The sequence below is a fragment of the Peromyscus leucopus genome, chromosome 13, assembly GCF_004664715.2.
Source record: "Peromyscus leucopus breed LL Stock chromosome 13, UCI_PerLeu_2.1, whole genome shotgun sequence".
NCBI classification, from domain to species: Eukaryota; Metazoa; Chordata; class Mammalia; order Rodentia; family Cricetidae; genus Peromyscus; species Peromyscus leucopus.
The window spans coordinates 34,579,271-34,606,678 of NC_051074.1; the positions used below are offsets into that span (position 1 = coordinate 34,579,271).

The 27,408-nt window shown below is 50.4% G+C and overlaps 2 protein-coding genes across 3 annotated transcripts in view; both read left to right on the top strand.

The window, feature by feature from the left end:
* Positions 1-323: 323 nt before the first annotated feature.
* LOC119088901 (RING finger protein 225-like) lies at positions 324-1,604 on the top strand. The gene is given in 2 exon segments (XM_037210242.1): positions 324-1,059; positions 1,062-1,604. Coding segments are annotated over 2 exon segments (1,047 nt in total). The 5' UTR covers positions 324-461; the 3' UTR covers positions 1,511-1,604.
* Positions 1,605-22,166: 20,562 nt separating this feature from the next.
* The window catches only part of Pax3 (paired box 3), a 97,188-nt gene continuing 91,946 nt past the window's right edge, over positions 22,167-27,408 (top strand). Inside the window, exons 1-4 of one of the 2 annotated variants that reach the window (XM_028889276.2) lie at positions 22,167-22,629; positions 23,824-24,059; positions 25,245-25,374; positions 26,483-26,617. In XM_028889276.2, coding sequence (XP_028745109.1) covers positions 22,545-22,629; positions 23,824-24,059; positions 25,245-25,374; positions 26,483-26,617 — 586 coding nt within the window. In that variant the 5' untranslated portion in view covers positions 22,167-22,544. The remainder of the gene's footprint in view (positions 22,630-23,823; positions 24,060-25,244; positions 25,375-26,482; positions 26,618-27,408) is intronic. The other variant, XM_028889277.2, reaches the window with a different exon arrangement.

A 27,408-nucleotide genomic window follows, 5' to 3' on the forward strand; every position in this document is an offset into this window, starting at 1 on the left:
AATGTCGAGGAAGAGGAAAAAGGAAAAAGCGGGTCCCAGGACCACGCCATCTATAGCGGCTATGAGTACAGGCAAAAGGGAACAGCCTTAAGCAACGGCACCCCCAAATGCTTTCCGCAACACCTCCCAGCCCATTTGAACCCTACTTTTAAGTCCAACATAAACCGATACAGAAAGATGTCAGGAGACCTAGGTTGAGAGGTTTAGGGGTACCTCAGTCAGGCGCTCCGGGACCGGGAAGGATCAGAGCATCCGCACTGGGGTGGGGTGGGGTGGGGTGGGGTGGGGTGGGTGGACCGGAGGGCCGGGCGGGGGCGCAGCAGCCAGCGGTTGCCTCCCCCACCAGGCGACAGCAGCCAGAGGGGGGAGGCAGAAGCGCCTCCTCCCCGCCGGGAGCCGGGGCTGCAGCGCAGGGGGAGGAAGGCGCCTCACCTAGCCCCCGATGAGGGGCGGATCATGCCATGGCAGCGCCGGCGAACGACAGCGGCAGCAGCACCCGGAGCCGGAGCAGCAGCCCCGGGAGCCGGGAGGGAGTTGGGGGTACCGCGACGGGAGCTCGCGACGACGGGGACGCGGCCGTCCGGGACGCCACCGCGGCGACCGCCCCCAGCCTCCCTCCGCTCGAGGACTACGAGTGCAAAATCTGCTACAACTACTTCGACGCGGACCGGCGCGCCCCCAAGCTGCTGGCCTGCCTGCACACCTTCTGCCAGGAGTGCCTGAGCCAGCTGCAGCTCCGCGCCGCCGCCGCCGCCTCCAGCGCGGCCCCTGAGCGCGCGCCGCGCCCGCCACCCTGGCACGGCCCGCCCGGCGCCATCGCGTGCCCGGTGTGCCGCCACCGCACGCCGCTGCCGGACAGCCGCGTGCACGGCCTGCCCAACAACACCAAGCTCGCCGAGGCCTTCCCGCTGGCTCTGCGAGCGGCGCACGATCCCCTGCCCCAGGACCGGCTCCCGCCGCTGGCCTCCCGCCGCCCCGCGCCCACCGCCGCCCCGCCGCCAGCCCCCGCCCCGCAGCCCCCGCAGCCGGCGCCACCACCCGCTGAGGACGCCGCCCCCGGCCTCGGGGCCGCCCAGGTCTCCGCGCCCCGGGAGCCTACGAGAGCTGTCAGAACTGCAAGCGCGCGGCGCTCACCGCCGGCTGCGTGTGCGTGGTCTTCTCGTTCCTCTCCATGGTGGTGCTGCTGTTCACCGGCCTCATCTTCGTCAACCACTACGGTGGCGGCGGCGGCGGCGGGGGTGGGGGACCCCCCGGCAGCGGTTCGTCCCCCGGCCCCGCCCCAGCTACCGGATCGCCCTCTCCCTCGCCCGTAGGACCCATCTGTCTGTCAGTGGCTAGCATCCTAGCGCTCTTCTCGGTGGTGGTCACCTGGATCATCTGCTGGCTCAAGTATCGGCCCGAGGGGGCGGCCGCGGCCTCGGCAGGAAGCGGAGGCAGTGGCTCCAGGGCGCGGGCGGCCGCAGCTCCCGGTGGTGGTGGCGGTGGCGGCGGCAGGAGGAGCGATACGTAGAGGGGCGGCACACCCGGTTCCCGGTGCATCGCCTGCCCTGAGAGGCCCCAGAGGACCCGGCCTTGGGCTAGGTGTGCTGGGGTTTCTGCCTACCTTCGTCTGTGACCATGGACCACCTAGTCAAGGCGGAGCCTCCGTTTCTCGGCTCTCTGTCTTTCCGTTCCCTACTTTCTTTGCCTTGGGCGAGACAGCGATGCTGGTGTGTGGGGGTGACAGGGTTGGGGGTCCCTTTTACCCAGATCTCTGCTTTATGCGCCACCTCACCCTCAGCAGAGTGTGTGGCTGTCCCTTCCCAAAGTCTGAGGATGTGCAGAAGGCGGATTCCTGGTGCCTGGGACTTTGGCATTCATTTAGGGGTGCCGGGCGCGCGCGTGCTCGTCCACAGCAGTTGTGAATGGACTTGAATTGCCTAAAAGAAGAATGAATGAGATGTAAAAAGTAAATGATCTTCCTGCTTCTCAAAGATCCCGGGAGGGCAGAAACTAATGAACAGTCTGGATCCTCACGCCGAGGGATGCGCCTCTGGATGGACTTAGCCCTTGCTGGCATCTGAGCGGTGCTGGGCAGGTGCTCAGCGCGCCTGCGCATCCCAGGCCGCCTCTGTTCTCCCTCTAGTTGGCACGTACTGGTTGGTGATCCGCTGCTTTCCGCCTGGTGGCTGGAGCCGAGCCCAGAAGTCCCATCTCCTGGAGGCTTGCGGTTGTTTTATTCACAGTGTTACTGCCAGGAAGTCATTTTCATCTTCTGTAACCGGACTCGACTCAGGGAGCTTAAAAAGCTTGACCTTCTTTCTCTCAAAACTGACTGACTGTTGCCCCCACCTGGAAGACACTGAAAGCTATTTACACAGAGTATAAACTATAGGCTTCCCTTTTTCCCCGTGACTTACCCCCCAAACCCCCACACTCTCACATTTCACTTAAAAATAATTTATTTTTGAATATATAAATCTGGAAGTTTTGCACATTCAGATCTCTAGAAGCTGTTTTGAGCGTTTCATTTCTGTCTTACCTCTGATCCAAACACATTTCAGAACAAGAAGCAGAAAACCAAGGTGTGTTAGTAATTCAGTCAAGATTTTATACTGTGAAACAACTTTCAACTCTGTGAAAACATAGAATAATGCCCAAAGATGAAATTGAAAAGTGTCTCTGCCTCTGATGATTATCCAGAAAAATGTACATTTATCATATTTTGAGTTTGGCTTTCTGCTATCATGGAAATCATTGAAATGCCCACACCCAATGGGGGGGGGATACATATCGACCTGATTTTTGAGACTAAAGGGAATGATTTGTGAGTGTATACTTCACATGATGTAGTTGCCTTTTAAAAAGAAAAACGTGGCTCTAAATGTATTTTGTATGGAAACAAGTGTCTTATTCCATCTTTTGAAAGTTGGAAAAAGATAGTTTTCATGCTTTGAAGAAAATCAGAAATGTCATGGGGGGGTGTTGTTTTTTTCCTCATGTATTATGTCGTCTGCATGATGCCTTGACATCCTCCTAGTAACTGAACTTGAGTGAAGCATTTATATGTATCATATGAGTGAAATAATTTATTGGCCATCCATAAGTAGTGTGGCTACAACTTAGGAACCACAAAATGGTGTGTTAGATGTCTTAGTTGTCTTAAATAAAAATAGGAAGTGTTTATAGAAAATAAGCCACACTGGTTTTGGTACAATTTTATTTCATGGTGGAATTGCTCCAAGTTATTGCACAGCCTTTCTTTTCCTTGGATACACATTTTCATCCAAGTCCCAACTGCACATTTTGAATGAGAAGTAACTCACATTCTAGAGTGTGGCTGCTTAAGATGAGCATTTTGTGTGTATTTTTGAGCTTTTTATTTTTTTAAAGAAATTTTCCTATTTTTTAAAAAATGTGTGTGGGTGCATGTATGTCTGTGTAGCATGCATGATCCTGGTGCCCATGTAAGCCAGAAGAAGAAGGCTTTGGAACCCTTGGAACTGGAGTTGTGAGAAGCCATTGGTGTCACCATGGGGGTATTGGGAATTTTTTAACCCTGGTCCTCCAGTGCTCTAACCACTGAGCCTCTGGCCCAGCCTCTGTTTCTGAGCTTTAATAAGACTCCCTGAAGACTCGCTGAGAACTGTTGTAATATTCTGGAGAGAGAAGAGTGTAGTCCCTGTAGCTATAACATCCACAAAGACTCGATTCTGACATCACACCGCTCTTGGTTTCTGTGAGCTGTGTCAAGTCCCAAATAAGAGTCACATTCCAGAGATGAGTTGCGATTTGTTTATACCCCAAACAGCTTGTGTTGCTTTTATATTTATTTATATGTTTTATTCACCCTTCCCCTCCTCCCTTGCCTCCATCCTGTTTGTAATCACTGTGACCAAAACACATCTATACACGTATATCTGTGTATGTGCGGATGTATATGTATGACATACGCACACACCAGGAACAGACCTTGGCTTTGCGGATGTGGCCATGCGCACACAAACATGTGTTTGCTATTTCGTTCCCTTCAGCTGGCAGCCCCGAAGTCTGCCTCGAGTTTCTTGGGGGCCAGCGTGTTTCTTGCTTACAGTTTATTTATGCTCCACAGAAATGAACCAATGATGTAGGATGAACTGTTCCTCACACAGAAGGAATGCGTCTTTGAGTTGCCCCCATCACAATGAGAGCCACATTTTTGCTTCTTGCACGGATTACACATGTAGATTTCCTGTGAAAGTTGAGTTAAAAATCGTTGGAAAAATCAAATAGGTACCGTTAGAGGCTCCTCCGTACTTAGACGTATTTTTCACCTTGAGCTGACCTTGCCTTGGCTGCTAGTTTCTAACTTTGTCACCAGAAATGGAGTGTCAGCAAAAGGAGGTGGCAGAAATATTTGACTGCTCCTCCGACATTCAGATGTGTGAGCCCTCTCCCATTTGATTTAACTATACACCTTTTGCTATTTTTATATTTATACACATCCTTTATCCCCCCTTTCTTTACCTCCGGTGCAGAGATTGTTTCTAATTACTATAGCAAATTGCATCTCCACATGCATATATGTTGTGTATATGAAAATCTCTCTCTCTCTCTCTCTCTCTCTCTCTCTCTCTCTCTCGTTTTTCAAGACAGACTGTATAACAGCCCTGGGATTTGCTTTGTACACTAGTCTGGCCTCTAATTCACAGAAATACAGCCTCTTGAGTGCTGGAATTAAAGGTGTGCACCACCATACTTGGCTTGGTTATGTCTTAAATATGCACACTAGTAACAGAACTTGGATTCCATATGTGGAAAGGTCTGGCATGTAAGCATCTTAGAAAAAGCAGGGGTTTGGAAAGTCATTGGTGGAATAATGTCTGAACTGTCTAGAGGGCTTCTGGGATAATGGGAGGCACGTTCCAGTCTTCCCATGACAATTTTCCCCTCAGCATTTGTTGCTGTTGTTTTTGTTTTTCCAGACAGCGTTTCTCTTTGTTACCTTGGCTCTCCTAGGACTTGTTGTGTAGACCAGGCTGGCCTCAAACTCAGAAAGATTCACCTGCCTCTGCCTCCCCAGTGCTGGGATCAAAGGAGTGTTTCCACCATCGCCCAGCTTCCCCTCAGCATTTTAGAGGACAGTGACTCAATCCTGGATGAGAAGGTCCAGCTAATCTCTCTGTGGTCTGCCTTGCACAGCCTCTCAGGAACTTGGGGATCCCATCACTCCACTTATGCCTGAGTGCAAGGCTGCAGATTCCCCTAAATTTCAAGTGAAAGCATTTATCCTGAGAGCAAGAGGTCAGATGCCTTCGCCCCACCCCCACCCCCAACACTACCTGATTTGACAAGCAGGATCCATCTCCAGAAAGCACATTCACACCTGCAGCCAGGAGATACCTTCTGAAGATGGCTTTCTCCTTATTTGGAAAGATGTCGGGGAATCATTTGACCTCTTTCAACTTCAGACTCTTCCTCTGTAAAATGAGAAGGAAAGTTCATCAGTGACCACTGTGTTCATAGGAGGGCTAACAGCTAAAAGGCTGAAGCTTCCTGCACCCACGTCACTGCTTTCATTCAAGAATTTAATGTCCCTTTCGCAGAGAGTGCTGTCATGCCTGCTATCTGTCCCCAGATACCGGACCACTGTCTACCCTTGCCGAAGTTTAAAATTGCCTACAGAAGTCTTGTTTGTTTGCCCCGTTGGGTGAGGGGGGGGAGTGCCATTGTTTGTAACCAGAATGTAAAGTCAAGGACAGAAATCTCTTTTTTCTGGTCTTCCCACAAAGCCTTGGTGAGTTCTCCACACAGAGTAAGTGGCTGATAAATACCGTGTTGAGTTGGCAGAAGGAAAACTCTGAAATAAATGTTGGACAGCTTGGCTCCTCGACTCAATCTGCCAGTAACTTCTGAGATTTGAGGGCCATAGGTGGGGGGGGGGCTTTCCTCTGCTTTATAAGGATTTTTTTTAAGGGTGGAAAAACTAAGGGGCAAGGATTAGCACAGTTGGTGCAAAGAAGGCATAGGTCTGATCCCCAACGGTGCCTAAAACTGAGCATGACGGTGCATGGTGCACTCCCGACATGCCAGCCCTGCCTGGGGAAGGGGAGGCAGACCGATCCTGAATTCAAGTCACCCTCAGCTCTATTTGTAACCTGGGCTACACAAGAAACCCTGTCTCAAAACAAAACAGATACATAAGAAATATTTTTGCAAAAAGCACTTGGAGTCCTGAGGGCGAATGAGACCCTACAGGGGACCTCACACTGCATAGTCAACAAGGGAACCACAGTGAAGACAACTGGCCTCTGTTTCTAAGAGTTTCTGCATTGTGACATTTTGGATATGTTTATGAGCATGTTTGTACTGTGCTTTCTATAGCAAGTGGCAGAAGGTTCCCCCACAACACCAAGAATCAGTTCTGTTACATTGCGCATTACCCGATACTCCCTGTTTTATGAACTCTCAATCCTGTTCACTAACCTGCAAATTTTATGGATTTCTGTAGCTTCCGCCATCTGATGACTCTGATGCGACCCAACTGGTACTCTCTCACACAACTTAATTCCTAATTGTTAATATCTGCTTATTGCTAATAAACAGATGGGTAGTATCTTTACGTTTCTGCTTTCACACAAACGAGTAGATTCAAATGGTGGGCATGCATCTTTGTTAAATATACATCTCTCTTCCTTTGAAGTCCTGTTTTATTGGGGATCTTAGCGTGTGGCTTAAAAGGTTCCTATTATTCCAGCAGCCACTGTCTCATCCCTTAGATGAGTATTAGAAACAACTGGACTCGACCTTAGTTTGCAGTTCCGTGGATGAATCAAGTGCAGCGGATGTTTTATCCATAATTCACCAGGTCTCTTGATTGTCTGTGTAAGATAAGGCTTGTAAGGATTACCCCATCCCTATTCCCTTCAATCAATTTTGATTCCAAGTTATCTGCTCTCTTAAGCAGACCTAAAATTTGCCAAAGAGAAGCAATTTTGTTTCCATGATAAATTTGCAACCACTCCTGATCATAAGACATTTGGGGAAGTGAGTGTTTATAATCCAATCACCAAGAATATTCCTAGGAGCTTCGGAAGAATGCGGGCATTTCCTTTACAAAAACAGTTGTCTTTGCATGTAAAATTGGATTATCTTTGGTTTAGAAATGCCAATTTCTAGGGGGTCCAGCGTGTGTGGGAGGGGCTGGAATGAGAAGAGACGGAGTGGAAAAATCTTCCTAACCTATAATATTTCAAAACAAATCCCAACATAAGCATAAGAAAGTGTCTCAACTGTGCAGAAAGACACTTTATTTCAACAGCTTTTTCAGAAACCATGGACTGTGGTCCCCTCCGGCACTGAGTAGTTTCCATCACCTATAAATTAATATTCCTTTTTTGTTTGCTTGTTTGTTTTTCCAAGACAGGGTTTCTCTGTGTATAAATTAATATTTCTATTGTGTGCTCGTTGACAAAATAATTTTTCAATCGAACTTGAGGGGTTGAGAGGGTGTTACATCTATCCTTACAGTTTCTGGGTGGTGGTGGTGGTGGGAGGAATTATAATTCCCAGTGAGAATTATAAAGCTTTTGTCTGGGAAAAACTATTGGAGGAGCAGCCTCAGCAAGGAAAATGATTTGTCTGCAAAGGCCTATTCCTTGTGAGACACACAGAGCGAATTTATTTATTATGGGAGCCTTCGGGCAGCGTCTCCAAGCGGGTCCAGTTGTACCTGGCGGGCTGGGAGAAGTATGCGGAAGCGCCCTCCCTCAGAGACCGCGCTGTTGATTGGCCGGGGCTGGGAGGCGGTGAGGTAGTATTTCTAAAAGGCGCCCCAGGTGATTTTCTAAGCTGTTAAAATTGAGAACCATATATTTCACACCTTAATGAAACGCCACTGTCTCCCTAATCTCACTTTAATGAACTCGAACCTGCTACTTTTGTTTTGTTTTAAATAGAAATTCCTTGAAGGAGATGGGCAGTTTTTGGATTTAGGAAGTGGTTATACTTTGGAACTAGAGGAAGGCTATTGAATAGTTGAACCCTTGCTTTGGCTCCTCTCTCTCTCTCTCTCTCTCTCTCTCTCTCTCTCTCTCTCTCTCTCTCTCTCTCTCTGTGTGTGTGTGTGTGTGTGTGTGTGTGTGTGAGTGCTGTGATTATCCTAACCTGGGTGCAGTGCCTTCTAAATTGAGACTTTTCTGCAAACTTTCTTCCTACCCCGGTCATGGTGTCTGTGGTCTCAGACACTCAAGGAAACTGAGGCAGGAGGATTGCCTGAGTTCAGAAGTTGGCGACCAGCCTGAGCAATATAGTTTATTTGCTATAAACAAGCAAAGATTGGGAGCAATTTCTTAATAACAAGGGAAGTCTTGCGGAAGTGAGCAGACTCCAACGACCTGTGTAGTTGAGGCCAGTGGCAGCCGAGGGCTAGCTACATTTAGCTCCTCTGGTGTTGGGGACAGGTGCAGATTTTGGCTCTGGCTTCGGTGTCAGAGCTTGCTTGCTGAGTCTTGAAATAATCACTGGGAGGGCTGTTAGGTTCCTTTATCAAGTTGCTTATGCACATTAATTCCATGCCTTGGAACCAGGTGTAAATAGATTTGCCCTGACACAGACCCACCTTCACTCCTGCGAAGCAAGGCAAGCCTTGATTTTTCTACCTTTGAGTGCAGTCACCTGCTGGGCCTCTGGATGAGGGAGAGCGTGTAGAGGCTGGCTCAGGGATCCACAGGCGTCTTCAGCTACCATCGGAAGACCTGGGGGCAGCTGTTGCGGTGAGGATGGATGGGGTGGAGAGTGGGAGGGGAGGGCAGTTGCTGCCTTAGGGTCAGCAGGAAAGAATACGGTATCCTGGGGCTGGGGTCTTCTCTATCGCCCTGCTGGTCTTCTAAGCAGGACAGAATCCTTGACATACTTGGAGGCAGACTGGGATCTGCAACGCCCCCTTTCCAGCCCAGGTACATATGCTTTCGAGAGCCAGAAAGGAGAGGACCAGGAGAAGTCCAAGTCTCAAAGGTACAGTCCAGAAATGCGTGAAGGGAGTCAGCTGTCTCAATACCACACCTTTTCTTCAGAGATAAAAGGGGAAAGGGAGGGAGAGGAGGAGGGGGAAAAGAAGGGGAGAGGAGGGGAGAAAGGAGGAGAGAGAAAAAAAGAATGAGAGAAGAGAGGGAGGGAGGGAAGGAGAGAGAGACACACACACAGAGAGAGAATGCATCTCACTAGCCCTGGCTCACTTGTTTACTACTTTATGCTCGTCTACAGGTCACGTCACAGCCACCGCACCAGATTTTATTCGGTGCTGAGGGTCGAACCCAGGCCTTCCTACCCGCCAAGCAAGTAATTTACCATTTAAGCCACGCCCCCAGCCCTGTGTCTGTGTCTTACCCACTCAGGCACCCGTGTAGCTAAGATGATTGGTTTAGTCTCTCCCTGCCTCGACGGCGGTGGTAGCCCAGGCTTTCTGCCTGCTAAAGCCAAGAGCTCGCCCACAGCCACACCTAGACGCTTTATGTGTAACCTTGGTTTTCAGACCCAGGTCTCTCTGGTGACATTTCCCCACTGCAGGGTCTGAAGAGTATTATTATTTACGATGGACCAGATGGATTGTTATTGTTGTTGTTGTTTGTTTGTTTTATTTTGTTTTTCGAGACAGGGTTTCTCGGTGTAGTTTTGGTGCCAGTCCTGGATCTCACTCTGTAGATCAGGCTGGCCTCAAACTCACAGAGATCCGCCTGGCTCTGCCTCCCGAGTGTTGGGATTAAAGGCTTGTGCCACCACCACCAGGCGACCAGATGGAGTTTTTTAACACCCCTGGATTCCCACCAGCTCGCCAGCAAGTTCCCTGTCTATTAGAACTAGCACAGGTACCCAGAGCAGGAGTGAGATTGTGCAAGGGGTCGTTTTCCCCTGCCGGGTGGGGATCTAGGGTTGTAGAATCACTGCCACCCGTGGCTGGGGAACCAGCCCTTGGTGAGTGCCCAGCTTCAGTTTTGTGTCTGCCACCTGTAACTGACCACAAAAGGAGGATTGTGGAGCACATCGGTAATTCTAGCACTCGGGAAGCACGGGCAGAAGCATGGCTGCAGGTTCGAAGCCAGGCTGACCTACAAGTTCACAAGGTATGAGGTCCGGTGTCTGTCACCTGGGAGCGCAGTGGGGGATACGGTTGGGAACCTTAGGGTTTCCGTTTGTAAAATCACTCCTCGACCCACAAAGGGGTCCCGCCTTCCGGCGCCTTCGTGCTGGCGCCTAGGACCACGGTCCTCTCAGCCCCACAGTCCAACCATGCCATCCAGCTGAACCGGGATGCAGAAGCAGGTGGGGAGGTGGCGGTTAGCGGTTAGCGGGGAAGGCAGCAGGTGCTCAGCGCCAATGAGGACCTCAGGAAGCCCCAACCCAGCGCCTTCCAAAACCAGTGCTGTTCACTGCAGGGAGGCCGGAAGACGCGGAGTCTTTGAAGTCTTTCTGCAAATCGTCTCGTGCCTATTATGTGTCTCACCTGCCTACAATGTGTCTCGCTAGAATTCTCAAATCCGTCTTGGCTAAAACGGGGTCCCCAGAGAAGCAGAAACGCTTGTGTAAAATAAACAAAAACTTTGTAGTGGCTTTACACCAGGAGATGTGTTTTAAAAGTTCACCGCGATGGGGTACATTTTTGAATTCTTTTCTATAGAAATGAGCTAGCTTCGCGTTCTCCCTCCCTCCCTCCCTCCCTCCCTCCCTCCCAGCTTTTCTTAGACAGGGTTTCTCTGGGTAGTTTTGGTGCCTGTCCTGAATCTCGCTCTGTAGACCAGGCTGGCCTCAAACTCACAGAGATCCGCCTGGCTCTGCCTAACGAGTGCTGGGATGAAAAGCAAGCACTACCCCGCCCAGCGCTTTCTCAAAGCATCAAAGGCAACCTTTGGCTGAGGGTGATGTCCTACCTTTGGGATCCTAGGAGTAAAAAGACTGAGTCAAGAGGTTGGTGAGTTCTAGGCCAGCTTAGGATACACAGTGAGTTCCTATCTCCAAACCAACCAACCAACCAACCAACAACTAAATAAATGTGTTGACAATTATTAACAGAACAAGGCAAACAAGGAAAGTGACAATTTTAGGTAGCTTCCTGGTCTCAACTCTTATGGATTTGATTTGATTGGAAATTGAGGATTTCTGGCTGTAGAGATCAGCAACTAAGGTTGTTCTGAGTTCAAAATAGCACCCAAGTTTCCTAGCTGTGTGTCTTTGGGTAGGCTTATTAGCATCTCTGTTCTCCTACTATCACTTAACTGGCTGTTTTGAGCTGTAAGTGAATTGAGAACATTGCCAGCTTAAACGATGCAACCACTAAACATATTAGTCTTATTATTTAACTAGTATTGTCAGTACATATGGATTCCTGTTGGGGAATATTACTTTAAGGTGCATTTCTTTTGTTTATGTTGCCTTTGTTTAACTCTGTGAAGCTGTGTTACTGTGCCTGTCTAAAACACCTGATGGTCTAATAAAGAGCTGAACAGCCAATAGCGAGGCAGGAGAAAGGATAGGAGGGGCTGGCAGGCTGAGAGAATAGATAGAAGGAGAAATCTGGGAGTGGAAGAAGTGGCCAGAAAAGGAGGAGGACTTCAGGGGTCAGCCACCCATCCGCACAGCAAGCCCCGTAGTAGAGTAAGACTTCAGAAGTAAGAGAATGGAAAAAGCCCAGAGACAAAAGATAGATGGAATAATTTAAGTTAAGGAAAGCTGGCAAGAAACAAGCCAAGCTAAGGCCAGACATTTATAATTAAGAATAAGCCTCCATATGTGATTTATTTGGGAGCTGGGTGGTGAGCCCCCCAAAAGCGCAAAACAACAACAGATTCCCCCAATTCTACTGAGATGGTTAATTTGTTTGCTAGAGTAGGGAACTTCAGGCTATCTAAGCTCTTAGGCTGTCAATGCCAGGACTCTGGACATATCTTTTTAGTTTCATAGAATAAGACAGAGGCTGAGATTGAATGACAGAGAAGAAGGCAGAAGAGGTGGCTTACCAGGTTGTGGTACTCAAAAGGAGATGATGATGTTTTCTTCTGGAATGCCCACTCTGACACTTCCATAATGTATATTTTATTATTTTATTTATTTGGACTCTTGACTTTTGTTGTTGAGACAGGGTTCCATGTAGCCCAGGTTAACCTCAAACTTAATATGAAGCCTAAGCTAGCCCCAGCTCCTGATCCTACTATCTCAGTCTCCCCGGTGCTGGAATTATAGGCATGTGCCATTAGGCTGGGGCTCTATAACTTCTCCAAGGATGGATGTTATTCACATGTTCTTAGCATGCTATTCACATGCCCCATTTTCCCCAAAAACCTTGCATTTCATGATTTGAGATGGCAGCATCCATGCTCTATCTAGCCTTTTGTTTTATTTTAAACAAAGGAATTTCTCAATCTCGAGAGAGTGAAAAAATTTGAATTACTAAGTCAATGCTAAGTGGAGGATCTGAGGGCACAGTAATGTGGACTGTCATGTTTTCCTTCTAGAAGGTCCTTTCACCTCAGAGGTCTTGCTGTCCCCAGCTGTGCATTCCTTGGGCATGCAGGAATGGTGCAGGGACTCAGTTTCTATCTCCAGACACTGGTGTGTTCTTCTAGTCATTTCTGCCCTGCTGCGTGTGATCCCTCCAGGCTCTTCCCCTCTCAGTTGGGAATCACCACCACCACCACCACCACCACACCACCACCACCACCACCACCATCATCATCATCTTTTGAGCTAAAAAGGATCTTGCTTTCTCCTCCTCAGCCTGATCTGACATTCTGCTCCTGAAAGCCCCTAGGTCTGGCTCTTGTTTCCCTGGGTCCTCTAAGGAAACCACACAGTTTGCTCTGCTCTTCAAGCTCGGCCCCTTTGGATGATCTTGTTCAGAGATGGCCCTTTCCATGACAAGGAGTGACATTCTGTGGGCCTCGTGTGACAGGGCTGCTGGTCCCTCTGAGAGTATCTCCAGCTCTGGAGATCTTACAGTGATTCTCTTTCCACATGGAACTGCTTCAGTTTTCTGTTCTTCCTGCAGACGTAGGGTCAAGGCATTGGGACACTTTGCTTCATCCATTGTTGGAGACAGGTGAGAGTGCTCCCCTTTAGGGGAGCAGTTACTGTCTTAAGGACTTGGGAGCCTCTTTTCAAGCTGCCAATGTTGTCAGCTCTACTTCCTCCTCCTTGGTCCCAAACTCTCAAGGCTTTTCAAGGATGCTCTGATGCCAACGCCTTTCTGTTGATAACTTGCTGAGTCCTATGTGCGGTGTTCTTCCTTCTACAGCTCTCCTTGTGTCTTTCCTGCTTGCCTCAAAAATCCACAAGTGTGTGTGTGTGTGTGTGTGTGTGTGTGTGTGTGTGTGTGTGTGATGGCTGGCTCCTTAGAACCTCCATCTCCTCTGATTTTCTGGAGAGAATTTTCTGCAGGGCAGTGGATGAGAGCAACAGGTCCAGAGGAGTGAGGACCTGAACACTGTGTTTCATTTTCTGTCAAATGAAAACTCCATTTGCAGTCAGTGGTGGCCAAGATGAGGGACGAGGATACCCAAATGTTGTGACTGCCTTTGGTTCCGGAGGTGACCTGTGAACAAATGAACAGGATCTCTTCTTAAGGACTTTCCAGTGAAGTAAAGGAAGGGACCAAAGCCCAAGTGTGACCTGGCCAATGAAGTGGCAGGGAAGAGGAAGAGACTCTTGGCTTGACCAACGGGGGAGCGGGGGAGCGGGGGAGCGGGAGCGGGGAGTGCTAGCTCTGGTTACTTCCCCCACCCCCCATCCTGTCCCAGTCTTCTTCCCCAGCCCCCTCCAGCTTTCCCAGCCTGTGACTGCTCAAAGCAGGCCACAGGGTGTGTTTCTCTACAAGACACAGGTACCCAAGACTGTGGGCCAGGGTGGGGTACCTCCCTGTAGCCCCTCTAAAGAGAGCTAGACTTTTCTGCTTCCAGAAGAAGCTCCAAAAGGAATATCAGGCTAAAAGAGCACAAGGCACGGAGTAAGGCTGGCTAAGCAATCCTTTAGGGCAGGGCTACACTAAGGGCTGTACTTCCAAAGCTGAGCTTCATATAGTGTTTATAATTGGGTTGCAAAGCCAAGGAAGTCAGCTAAAAACAGATGAAGTGTCCCTCGGGGTACAGGAAGAGGGATTTGCAGGTCATACATCATCCACTGAGGCCTTGGAGGTCATTATTGTGGGTTTGAGCCCTGAAACCTCCCACACACCTTTTAATTCTTACAGAAGTGGGGAAATTTCATACTCTACAGTCTAGACTCAAGATACCAGGAGGGTATGACTTGCTAGGGTAGTGTTGGACAGATGGGGTTGGAGTGGGGGTGGGCAAGGATAGGCCAAGATGCCAATTCCAGAGGAGTGGTCACCCCAATTACTTGCCAGGGCATCCTTCCATAAGTACCTAGAGGCTCTGCATCCCAGGAGCAGAGTGCCATGGGGGTGAAGAACCTGGAATTATCTCCCACCACACCCCCACCCCTGCCCCATTTCCAGCCAGCTTTTCCACTGGCTGCCTGGAAGCTGAGACCTTTGTCTCTGCCAAGAACTGGAGTGTCTCTGCCTCAGCACAGGCACCTGGCCCAGGCACTATGTCCTTAGGGGACCAGAAGGCATTGAATGCTTGAACATCTAAAAACCTCACCCTTTCGCTATTTAAGGAAGATCTCATAGATGTTATGGGGAGGCGGACTGGACTAGGTCTTTACTTCCTACCAAGAGGGACTAAGATGATCTGAAACTCCCAGGATCGCAGCTCTGCCAGGGTTCGGGCCTAGGGATGATTTTTATCAGGCTCTTCTCGCACACCAGGAAGTTGGATGACAACCGGGAGTTGCAGGAGCCAAGAGAGGTCTCGGGTGGAGGGTTTGGGCCAGAAACGTTCCGGAACTAGTTGTTCAAACAAGCGCATACCCAAATAAGGGATGCTCTTGGGTGGAGGCTTTTCCCTAGCTGGGCGGGTGGCGGGAGCCAGGGGCAAAGAGGACTCGGGTTTGTAGGAAGGCCGGGTCGCCACCCCACCGGAGCTGACGGCCGCTGGTGTGGGGACAACCCAGAAAGATAAAAGCAGTGGTGACATTTCGGCTCCTCCAAATGTGCTCTGGGAAAGGATCTGGCGTGCATGGTACTTTCGCTTTGGGCGTGATTGATGCGAGCCGCGCTCTGAGGGCTGAGTAATTAATAAAGATTACACTCGTTTTGTCGGAATGTCTCTCTTAATTAATGGAGAAGGGGGGGTCGCTGAGGGTGATTTATTTGCATTGGGAATGCTTTCTAAGCCGTGCGTGCGAGCTGAGCTGCGAGCTCCGTGGTGGAGGCCAGAAGCACTCAAGACTAATTGGCAATCAGTGGGTGAAGGGTTCTTGCAGGGATCGGTGTACCCCACCTTCATTTCTTTGCCCTGCTGTCTAGGAGGTTCCATTCCCAGGAGCTCCCCTCCAACTCCCCTCCAGGCCCTCTGCTCCAGACGAGCCTCCCTTTCTTCAGAAGAGGTAGCTCGGTTGGGAGGGCACTCGCCAGTTCCTTCGGACGGCAGTAGCCTTTGAGCTGCCTCTGACCCACCCAGAGGGCACGAGCTTGATTCCTACCCTACACCCCCTACCCCTCACCCCGGGTCATCTACTCCTGGTTTCCCCCAGGTTTTTGGTAGGTGTTCTGGGAGCCGAGGGCCAAGGTGTGCGAGCGCTCCATCTCTGTTTCTAAGGCTAAGGTTTACACGGAAATTCGCCCCCTGCATATCAGCGGGTCTGTGCTTCTTTGGTATCCGGGTGTGGTAAGTTCACTCCCCCACACGGGGCATTACAGTCCCTCTCCACCAGCCCAGGAGGAAAAGTGTCCTCTTCTCCTATAGCCCCGCTGCTTAAAAAATGCTCTCTCCTTGGCTCCTCTGGACTTCCCCACTCCCTCCGCAGTGGAATAAACCGGTACCTCCAGCTCCGCTGAAGGTGGGGGGAAGGTGGGGGGGTGACAGAGTGGCCCCTAGAAGGGCGGCAGAGCCAGGAAACAGCTTCAAAGGTTTCGGTAACGACTCTTCGGCCTTTATTTATGTCCCTATTAATACAATATCCATCATATGCAGATATCGATCTTTATCCTTTAAACTGATACGCCGAGAATCAATTAGCCATGCAGATTACATTTCCTACGTATCCGAATGTTAATCTTTCAGACTCAGGGCCGGTGATATATATTTTTGCAGCCAGATAGTATTAGATTTCGTTTGGAAAAGAAAAGAAGAAAGGCTCTCTGGCGCGCATTCCTCTTGGGGCTACTTGTCTTGACTCTTGGCTCTGTGCTGGGAATTGGAATACTCCTCGTGAAGGGTTTTTTTTTTTTTTTTTCCCCTCTTCTCAAGAAGGGGCAAACCTTCCACAGTGACTTTAGTGAGTTGCCACCACGCGGACCCAGCTATCTGCAAGATGACTTTGAGAAGGCCTTGCCCAAGGTGGCGTCTGCACAACAGAATTTAGCACGCGCTGAATTCTGGCGTCTCCCTGGCTGCTTCTTCGTTTCCTTGTCCGAGATGGTCAGTTTTCATCTGTTCAGAGTTACCCTCGTGATTCTCCTGTTCCCAAGCAGCTTGGGATTCAAAATAATTCTGCTCTCACTCTCGCCTGGAGAAAAAGAAATTGTATTTTTAAAGGGGATGAGCATTTTCCTTTGACGGGGGCGGGGGGAGGGGGCGGGGAGGAGGATGTGGAGAAAAAGAGAAGAAGAAACTGGTTTAGAGTCTAGGAAGGAACTTAGCACTTAAGTCATGTCCAGCGATTGCACCATGACAGGGTGATTCTCGGTCAGAGCGGGTTTTTTTGTTTTTTTTTTTCTTTTGTTTTGTTTTTTCATTTGTTTTTCTCGATCCATCTTGCCTTTCCTCCACTTTTTCTTCCTTCTTTCTCGTTATCTCCCCACCCCACTTTTCTTCTCTCCCCTCCCTTATCCTCTTCTATCCACCCTCTTCACCATAAGAAAGTCTTAGGATCCTGAAAACAGCAGTCTCTCCCTGCCTCGCTAAGTTCTCTAGCCCACCCCCTCCGAGCGCACTCTCCAGCTGTGAGTCTGTTCCAGGCAGGTGCACGTGGCAGCTTCCGGTTGTTCCCCCTCCTAGCTCCAGGCCTGCTCCCCTCAGGGCTTTAGCCAGATCGAATCCAGCTTAGAGGCTGGAAACCTTGCTTCTTCCACCTGTTGAGATTCCTAGGCTCAGGCGGCTGCAGCGGCTCCGGTCTTTAAAACCCAGAGTCTCCGGGAGCTGGGCAAGATCGCGGCCAGCGGCCTCCAGCCGCTGTGACTCCCTTGTGACTGGCGTCCAGGCTCGGCAGGGACACCCTGCACGTGAACGTTGGTTTTTGAGTTTTCTCCCTTCTTGCTCCTCTTAATTAACTGAACCTCATCCCTCCGACTGAAATCATCCGGCACAAAAATTTCCTGTGTGCCGTCGTCGTCGTTGTCCTTGAAGGGATCGGATCCAGAGGAGCCGTGTCACCCCTCTGCCCTGATGCCAGCACCGAGATGACTCAGAAACAAGTCTGTACTCATTCCAGCGCGAGGCCTGTTACCTCGCCCGCCACATCACCACCGCTTTCCTACTCCACCGCCTTGTCCGCCCCTAGAGCAGGAGTCACAGTGCACGCACTTACGTCCAGTCTCCCCGGGACAGCAGTTCCCGGGAGGGTTATTTGTCTACCTTACCGTTCCAGTCAGCAGTCCTTAGAAAGTTTGTAGACCTCGCTTCTCAGACTCACTCCTCCAAACTCAACCTCTCTGCCAGAACTCAACCTCTCTGCCTGCCTCCACACAAAGGCGACCCGGGCTGCTCCGGGTACTCTCGTCAGGCTGTCCTCAGGCTAAGGAAAGCTCTTTCTCCTAACCCCCTTACCACAGACACACCAGAGCCAGACCTCCGCTTGCAGGCAGTTACGGAATTGGCTCTTTTAGAGATCAAGTCCTCCTCCTCAGTTGACTCCCATCAACGCGTGCAGCGAGGATTAATGTATTATTATTATTATTATTATTATTATTATTATTATTATAATTATCACTATTATCATTATTATTACTTTGCAAGACTCCTCCGGCTGCGTCAGATGACCATCGTGTTTATATAAAGATGAATCTTGCAAATGAACTTCTGTAAGACTAGAGAGTCGCAGGTTCTGCTGTTCAGTTGGCTTTCAATTTTGTTTAAAAAGTTTTCTCTTCCTCTCCTCTTTTCCTTTTTCCTTTACTCCTTCTTTCCAACAAACCACATGTTCTTTATTGCGAACCCGCTCTAAGTTCCCCCAAGCACCCCTCTGTTACAGGGGCATGGCAGGGACAAACCCGCGGTGGCTCACCCAGACATTTCAATGCGGCGCCCAGATCCGCATCTCCTTTCTAAATCCAAGCTCACCCCGCCTGATTTTTTTTTTTTTTTTTTTTTTGATGGAGAGAAGAGCGGCGCCAACGTTTTTGTCAAGCGACTGTGGAATTGGGGCGCAAAATGACCGACCTTGATGCTGTGGTGGCCGCGCTGCTGCGCGGATTTAAACCCACGCATTCGCCAGTAGGTAACACTGTTGGTCAGGAAGCCCGTGACCCAGAATCTAGAGTTTTATTTTACTCCTTGGAGGACTGTGAGTTGTCCCACTGTATCCTGCCGCCCAGCGGTGCAGTAAAGCAACCTCTACCTCCCCACCCTCCTGGGCCGTCCCTGCCTCGGAGACTCTCCCACCAGACCTAGCAGAAAGATCCCTGGAGACCTTCACCACCACATTACTACTTTACTTCTCTCTCTCTCTCTCTCTCTCTCTCTCTCTCTCTCTCTCTCTCTCTCTCTCTCTCTCAACATTGTTTTACATAGATTATAATTCTGGGTTAAGACTTTCGTCCTCCTAGAATCCTAGATCATCTCTGGGAGGCCCGGGGAAGCTCCTGTAGAGAAAAGTGTTGCCAAGCCGGGGCAGAAGCCACTCCAGGCCTTTGGGATGAAATTCCCAGATCCATACCCGCTGGCCAACTAAGAACTACACATAATCCACTCGGGCTTGAACCATCAGTCTAATCTATGTTACTGGAAACTCTAAAGTATGTGTGTGTGTGTGTGTGTGTGTGTGTGTGTGTGTGTGTGTAGAGGAGGGGGGGATACAGGAGTCAACCACAACGTTCCGTTCCCTTCTTCACCCCCACATGTTGCAAGGGTTAAATTATACTATGTTTGTCCTCAAGACTCAAATGTCATTTTACAAAGACGTGAATGGCAGGCTTGGATGCCAGGATCATTCCCAGGATTGTTGCAGGCACTTCCCTGGACACATTGGAGGTTGGCCATGCCCCCGAGGAATAGCGCTGCTGTCCAAACCTGGCTTCTCCCTCCTAGAGCTACCGCTGGCCCTCATTTGTCTAATTAGTGGCTGTACTGTGGCCATATTGAGCACCTGGACTTGGTAGCCCAGCGGCTTCTAGCTGAGGCAAGCGCTGTGGGTGGAGGCTCCTGATACAGGCTTTTGGGGTCAGGGTGGTTTTAGCTTCCAGCCACACTGGGGGAAAAAGGAAGAGAGAGAGAGAGAGAGAGAGAGAGAGAGAGAGAGAGAGAGAGAGAGAGAGAGAGCGCGAGCCAAGTCAAGCCTCCTAAACGTCTGGGGGCCAGGAATTGTCAGACCCGGAGGTGACAACTTGTTGTGTGCTTCTTCCAAGTCTGGTTTGCCTGGTTTGGTTTGGCGGGGTAGGTGCCACAGTCAGAAGATCCTCAGCCAATGTCACCCACCACCTTGGCCTTCACCATGGAGTTTTAGAAATGGTCCAGCTGCTGCATCCACTCAGTGCCCCCAGGACTTCTGGGACCTTCTGGGCAGAGATGAGTTGGCCTTATCCTTAAGTTAGCATGTGAAACGCAGAGTGCTGGGCACGGAAGGGAGGAAAGGAACTCAGTCATTGCCTCTACCCTTACCTCATCTCTGCCTCTGAGTATACATTTTCCTAGCAGGTGGTAGTACTATTGAAGTACTATGAAGGTACTGTTGAACTGGCACCCATGAGCTGTTCAAACTGGTGGAAGTGTCCCAGAGGACTCTCCGAACCCAGAGAGGAATCTGCAGCGACTTATTACGAACACGTTACCATTCCTGGCTCCCCAGCCGGATCAGCCCCTCTGGAGAACTGAAGCATACCACTAAAGCCTTGAACTAAAACCCAGAGGAGACTCGGCCCCAGAGGGCTCTAACCCTCAAGGAGGGATCCCTTTTCACGGAGTGTGCAGCCTGAATTTACACCCTCTTGAAGTTCACCTTGGGTCCCTCACCCTCCCTCGGATTAAAGCCGACCTTACAAAGAGCAAAACCCGGCTCTGCTCAGCTATGGAGAGGGGGAAAAAAAAAAAAACTTGGGAAAGTCTGGCTCCTCAGTTGCTATGGGTGTGCTGAGCTTTAGAAATCGCTTACTCAGAACCTGAAGGACCCCAGTCCTGAAAAGCGGAGTGGGAAAGTTGTGTGCCCTGACAAACGGAATCATTTAATATAAAACTTGGTTAAGCAGGACTCCCGGCAAAACAGTTTCTGGGCTTTCCACTGTGAACGCAAATGCTCCTCCCCCCCCAAGTGTGGGTGGGTGGGGGTGGGGTGTCCAGACATTTTTCTGGAGTCCCCAGAGGCCTGTCTCGCCTGCTCCCAGGGTCAAGGAAGCCTTTTGACTTGAAGGGGAGCACAGAGCTACCCGGCTTTTCCCACTGGGAGTGAACTCTTAAAGGGCCAGCTCATAGACTTTGAACAGTTACCCGTACCCCCCACCCCACCCCCCACCCCCCACCCCGCAACCACCAATCTTGCCTCTTGAGTTTGCCTTAATTAGGGGGTGGGCAAGTAGGGATTGGGGGCCTGAGTTCACGTCAAAACTGTCAAAGGAGATGGGCGTAGAGGGCCATAGAGAGAGGGGTGGAGGACTCAGGGGCAGGAAAAATTCAAATATCATAAAAGGAAAAAGGGGGAACTTGAAGCCCAGAAGTCATTGTTTCCTTTATTTCAAAGGGAAAAAAAACCTGCCTGATTCTCATCCTTTTGATTGATTAAGGCCCTGAATACCTCTCGGCCCCAGAGTGACAGTCCCTGAATAGACTCGAGGGAATAAAGAGCGGTGCAGAACGCGGGCCTGGCACTCGGGGGTGTAAAGGAGCCGAGTTCGCTGGCACTTACCAAGTTATAAATAAAAGGCCATGCACAATGGTACCTTCTCTAAGGACAGACAGTCTTTACAACACTCCTGGCGTCATATCCTGCTGGGGACACTTCAGCTCCTAGCCAAGACTTTGCCCCTTTTATTTTTTTTTTTCCAGCAGTTTAGTCTGAATGCCATAATAAATTCCTGAGAACAAACGCCGCAGCAGCCGGGCAAGAAAACCTCAACATATAGATGCATGTGCATCGGGGATCGATCTGTATGTGAGATTTAGAGTCCCGGCTTCCCAGAAGGGCTTTTAAACCAAGGAAAGGAGCCGAATCCCCCATCCCAGCTTGCAACTTCTAGTCCAGGGGGGCCTTGCCACGTCTGTCTATGTCTAAGGCTACCCCACCTATCCTTCAGTCCCTTTCTTTCAGACTAAGAAAGACAAAAGGACCTTCTGGGAGCATCCTGGACTCTCTCCTAGAGAAGCCGCTCGGAGAGGCTCCCACAGCGAGCCCAGGCCCAGCGCAGACCAGGGAAAGGAAAACTAAACACATCCGGGACTCCTTATGCCTTTTTTTCCCCGAGTTTCCCCGCCCCCATCCCCGGGTTAGCAGCCCTGAAGAGAGGTCCGCTGGTGAAAAGCAGAGACAGACAGAGAGAATAAAGAGACAGATAGAGCGAGCCTCTCAGGGAGAGACACAGAAAGATTGGGACAGCCAGACAGGAGTGGGAAACCAGAGATCAGAGGGACGCACACGTAGAGTGACAGACACAGCGAGCCCCTTCTCCATCCTCAGCCGCTCCCATCGCCCAGGCTGCCTCTTCCAGTTTCAACCTGTCTACGCTTCTCTCTTTTGAGGGGAAGGGGCTCAGAGCTGGTCCCCCTCCGGGTCGGTGGAGGCCTGGGCACCGTCAGGGATGGGAAGAGAAAGTAGCCTCCGTCGCCCAATCAGCGCGTGTCTTCGCCACCCGGGACGGTCTCCTCGTCGGCCAATCGCAGCTCAGGGCTCCTGACCAAGCTTTGGGTGAAAGAACTAATAAATGCTCCCTAGTCCGGATCCCTGCACTCGGTGTCACTACGGGAGGAGACTCGGGCCGTGCTCCCGCCTCGGCGTTACCACCCTCCCGCCCCCATCTTCCTGGCGCCTTGAGCACCCTCGCCCGTGGCCCCAGCTGAGGGGCCTGCCTATCTGCCAGACTCGCACCAAAACTTGTCCGCCTTGGGCTTAGGATCCTTCATTCTAGGAACTTCTCTGGAGCGGGTGGACCAGGAGCTAGCAGCCCCCCTCCCTCCCCCGCGCCCCGCCTCCCTCTCCTGCCTTCTTTTTTTTGGGGGGGAGGAGCTCTCCGCGATCTGGAGAGTTCCCGAGGGTCACCCGCCGCCGCATTGCGCTCGCTTTTCCGTCTCGCCTTCACCTGGATATAATTTGCGAGCGAAGCTGCCCCCAGGATGACCACGCTGGCCGGCGCTGTGCCCAGGATGATGCGGCCCGGCCCGGGGCAGAATTACCCACGCAGCGGCTTCCCGCTGGAAGGTATGTTAGGGCCTCAGCCCATCCGGATCCCGGGGCTCGGGATTGGCTGCCGCACCCCATTCCAGGTCTCCAGGGCCTGGAGTCGCGCGTTCCGGGGAGCCTCTTCCTCCATACTTCCCATCCCAAGAAGCAATGGTGGGGAGGGGGTCTCGTGGAGGGGAGAGAAGCCCCATTTCGCTTTCAGGCTGCAAACGCCGCACCGTACTCTCTACAAACCCTCAGAGCTGGCCCGGCCTGCTCGGGCCGGTTCCACTTTGCCCTGTTTTGGAGTTGCTGTCGTGATGAAGGTGGATAAGCTTCGCAGCCACGGAAGCAAAATTCTGTTCACCCAAAGTTGCTACGAAACTGTCCCGGCTGCGCCCACTTTTGAAAAAAAAAAAAAAATCCCCAAACTCCTGTTAGTTCGGCAAGAATTTTCCTGCTGCGGAAAACTGAGGTGGTCCGCCCTAACTGGAAGTTTTAGTATGGATTAATTAAATTCCAATCGACTCAAGAGGCATCTCGAAGTTTCTAATGTGTTTGGGAATGCCTTGTGGTTTGCTTGAAGGTTCTGGGAAATTTCGGGGAGGTAGCTACTACTGCAAACCAAACAATTTGGGAAGTAAGGGTGTCACAGTCCTTCGACCTTGGTCCAGAGGAGAACGAACTGCGGCTGTGGTAATCGTAGCCAGGCTCGCCGCCGCCGCCGCTGCCGTTTTTATTTCTGAGATGTAACAGGTGATACACGCTGTCACCTGTATCTCCTTTCCGGATGCTCCCGACCCTTGCCTACTACGCTCTGATCCGGAAACAGTAAGGGCTGTCGGCTTGCTCCAGACTCAGCCGGGATTTTGTGGCAGTTACCGCAAGACATTTTAGGCACCAGCCTAGTTCCCCCTCCAACTTGCAGCACCCCCTTTCCCTCCCCCAAAAAGAGAAAATACAGCTTTCTCTACAGCAAATTATCTTTTTGCAATTACTCAATTTCCAAAAGATTATATGCCCCTGCAGTGGGTAATTATTTAAACAATCATAACAGTCAGGGTCGGGGCTGGGAGTCGAAAGCCTGGTAGTTGGTATTGGACTGTCACGGGCGGGGGGGGGGGGGAGCGGGGGTGTTGGCCGGAAGGATGCAGAATTAGGTTCTTTCTGATGCTTTTTATTCTTCCTAAATGACTTTTTCCCTGGGCTCTGTCCTTTGCATTCTCTTCCCAGTGTCCACCCCCCTCGGCCAGGGCCGGGTCAACCAGCTCGGAGGAGTATTTATCAACGGCAGGCCTCTGCCCAACCATATTCGCCACAAGATCGTGGAGATGGCCCACCATGGTATTCGGCCTTGCGTCATCTCTCGCCAGCTGCGCGTGTCCCACGGTTGCGTCTCTAAGATCCTGTGCAGGTACCAGGAGACAGGCTCCATCCGCCCTGGTGCCATTGGAGGCAGCAAGCCCAAGGTGAGCCTGGGGCCTGGTTTCATGGACTTGGGGCCTGTGGTCAGCTGGTGGGGAGTGGGCACGGGAGCTAGGGACTTTCCAAGGGAAGTATTTTTCATATCTAGGAAGGAGTGTTTTTGTGTGTGTAGAACTCAGTTGTTATGGTTGCTAGTGGTCCTTGAACACTGGAAAAAGGCTAGGCATTTTTTTTTAAATGCCTGGGAACCTTGGAACCCTCATCAAATTCTTTTGATAAACACCTAAAGCAATCCCACCCGTGGCCGATTTTCCCAGAGAGTCTTCCCACTGCCCCATCCTAGAATGAAGCTAAGGTCCTTGAAGAGTTTCTTTCCCAGCTTTGACAACCCCCCCGCCTTCCAATGCAAATTGTTTTTGAGAAGTCAAAAGTCAGGGCTATTAGTTTTCTTTATAATAAGCCTCTTGACTCCATTTTATAAAGCAGGTAGGTGAGATCCTTAAATTATGTTAGTTTTCTTTAATAAGCAAGAAAGCCCTGCTGGTTAGGGAGTGGGAGGAGATTATACAGGGGCCTGCCTTCTCTTTGGGTTATGCAGAGAAGTCAGTATGATTTTCTAGTTGCCAGGTGGGGGGGGGGGCAAAACCAGACACTGAAGACTCCCAAACACAGTCCCTCTCCTTCCCCATTTTCTCTCTTAACCTGAGAATCTTAGGAGACAGTTTTATTCCAGTGGGTGAAAGAGTCATTCTTATGGTTGTCTAATTAAACAACAAAAATAACAACAACAGTAACAGCACAACCTAGATACAAGGTCTTTGAAATCTCAACCTAATCCTTCTGTAGCTCAGATCTGACCTCGTTGGAACTGACCTAATTTGATTTTTCTGTGGTTCTTTCAAGCATTCTCTTTTTAGTTTCGTTTTTGTGTGGATTCGGTGGGGTTTCTAGTGATCAGAAAGCACAGCCCTCGTCTCCAAACTTATAATTTTTTTCTTAATTTCATCTGGTCCCCTGAGCATCCTCAGGCAGGTGGAGGGTCTCCAGGCTGCCCCGAATGGGATAATTTCCTGTCTGCTCCTTTCTAAACTGAATTAAAGTCATTTGGCTAAGCAGAGGGACATTCCCAGAGAATACAGGAAGGAGCATCCAACAGACCATGAGGTGGGGACACCCTATCTGGCTCACAATACTGGGTACCAACGCACCACCCGCCTATTCTCTTAAAGCAGGTGACGACGCCTGACGTGGAGAAGAAAATTGAGGAATACAAAAGAGAGAATCCGGGCATGTTCAGCTGGGAAATTCGAGACAAATTACTCAAGGACGCTGTCTGTGATCGGAACACCGTGCCCTCAGGTACTGGGTCCATTAACTTTTCCCGGAGGCACGACCGTCAGTCTCGTACTCCAATGGGCCAGCCCAGTCATAAAATCGCCCCAATGATCCATCGTGGCTATTGGGAGGCTGCCCTGAAATATTTACAAGCCAGACATTCTTCATGTTTTATGGAGCACTGGGTGAACTGCTGGTCCCCAGGGTGGCGGCCTGGGGGACGACCGAAGTTTCCCCCGCAAACGGATTTCTACTAAGGAGGCTGGGACTGGGGCGGAAACGCAGGGCACAGGCCAAATGAGTATTAGTATTGATGTTTCCTTCTAAAAGAGAAACAAATGTTTTGGTAACTTCCACTGAAGGGAGATCCAAGCCGCACCGGTGGAGAGTTGACTGGGGCAGTGAAGGGGTGAAAATTCGGCAGGACGCGATTTTCCCGGGAGTTTCAGGATCCATCCAGTATCCTGGCAGCTTGGGAAAGGTCCAGGGGAAAAGGGGCCAGTGCTGGGCCTCCGCGCGGGAAGAGTTTGTTTTTAATTAAAAGGAAACTCCTTTTTTCCCTCTGTAAGAACGATATATTTCAGAGCATGGATTTGTTTACCAGACTGGAATCTGGAAAAAATAAATCGGAGAGAGTGCGTTTTCTTTTGATTTTTTACAATAGGGAATGATTCTGCAGTTGAAATTTAAACCCTTTCTATCCTCAAAACAAGTTGATTTGCAGGCGACAGGCCCTCTGTGGTTCTTCTCCCCAGGATTTTGGGGCCCAATGTCTTCGGGTGGGGAGGGAACACTGTGAAGGGTGAGCTGGTGGCAGACGTCTCTTAGGGTGTTCAGAGACTACTAGCCAACAGCTTCTCGAAGAGGGACCGAGGTAACATTTCTCGTTTATGAATTGGAGGTGCTGTGAGATTTCTAGTTTCCAGTTCCAGTCTAAGTAATTAAAACTCCATGAAAGTGTGAGGGATTTTTTTAAGACCCGAGAGAATGCACAAGGACTCGGATAGAGAAATGAGCCTCTCCCAGGAGCAGGAAGGGGGTTGAGTGTCTCGGCTGGGCCCTTGAGGTCTCCTTTGGGATCACCCCCGACGTCTCTCAGTCATGTGCGCTCCCTTCCTCCTCTTATCCCCAGTGAGTTCCATCAGCCGAATCCTGAGGAGTAAATTTGGAAAAGGAGAAGAGGAGGAGGCGGATCTAGAGAGGAAGGAAGCCGAGGAAAGCGAGAAAAAGGCAAAACACAGCATTGACGGCATCCTGAGCGAGCGAGGTAAGCGGCCCCATGGAGCCGTGCGCTCCACGGAGAGGGTGCAGGTTCTAAGACTTGTGGGTCTGCGCAACCGCAGACCGGCTCTGGCTTGTCTCAAAGCTTACCTCTGGCCAGAGAACATTCAAGTGAAAGGCCAGAGAGGTACTTGATATTTTAAAAAAAAAACACAAAACCTTCTCTATTCTAATTTTTATTTATTTTTTTCCTGGCTTTCCAATCCGGGACCTCATACACGCCCAGCAAGGGCTGTACCCTTGAGCCACACTCTAATAATACTAACTCTTAAGTTATCGTGAGTTTTATCCTCCATCCTGTCTAGTTTCTTGGAGTAGAGAAATCTGAAATGCGTTGCAGGTGGACACTTTCCAGATGGAAACTAAACTTCTCTGAAAAAAAAAAATTATATGGGCTGAGAATAGGGGAGTAGTTAATGAAGTCTGAGGATCTTGAAGTAGTTTTTTACACTCTGGGAACTACTGTGCGTGTGGGCGAGAATTAATGAGACTGTGATTCTTCTGGACACTTGGGAACCTAAAATTGTCCCACCTCTGCTGCCTTATACATGCGTGTGTTCGCGCACGTGTGTACATAAGCTGGTTACTTTTCATTTGTTTTCAAGTGGGATGAAGTATATAACCTGTATGTGTCTGGCAACCGATGGTGCCCAAGTGGTGGGTTCTAGGGATCTGGGTCAAAGGGATCTGTGTTCTTGAGTCCCCCCCCCCAGTGCTCGCCATCACCCGCTGTCCCCCCAGGGGTACAGACCACCCACTCCTTGTTGGCTTCGACCT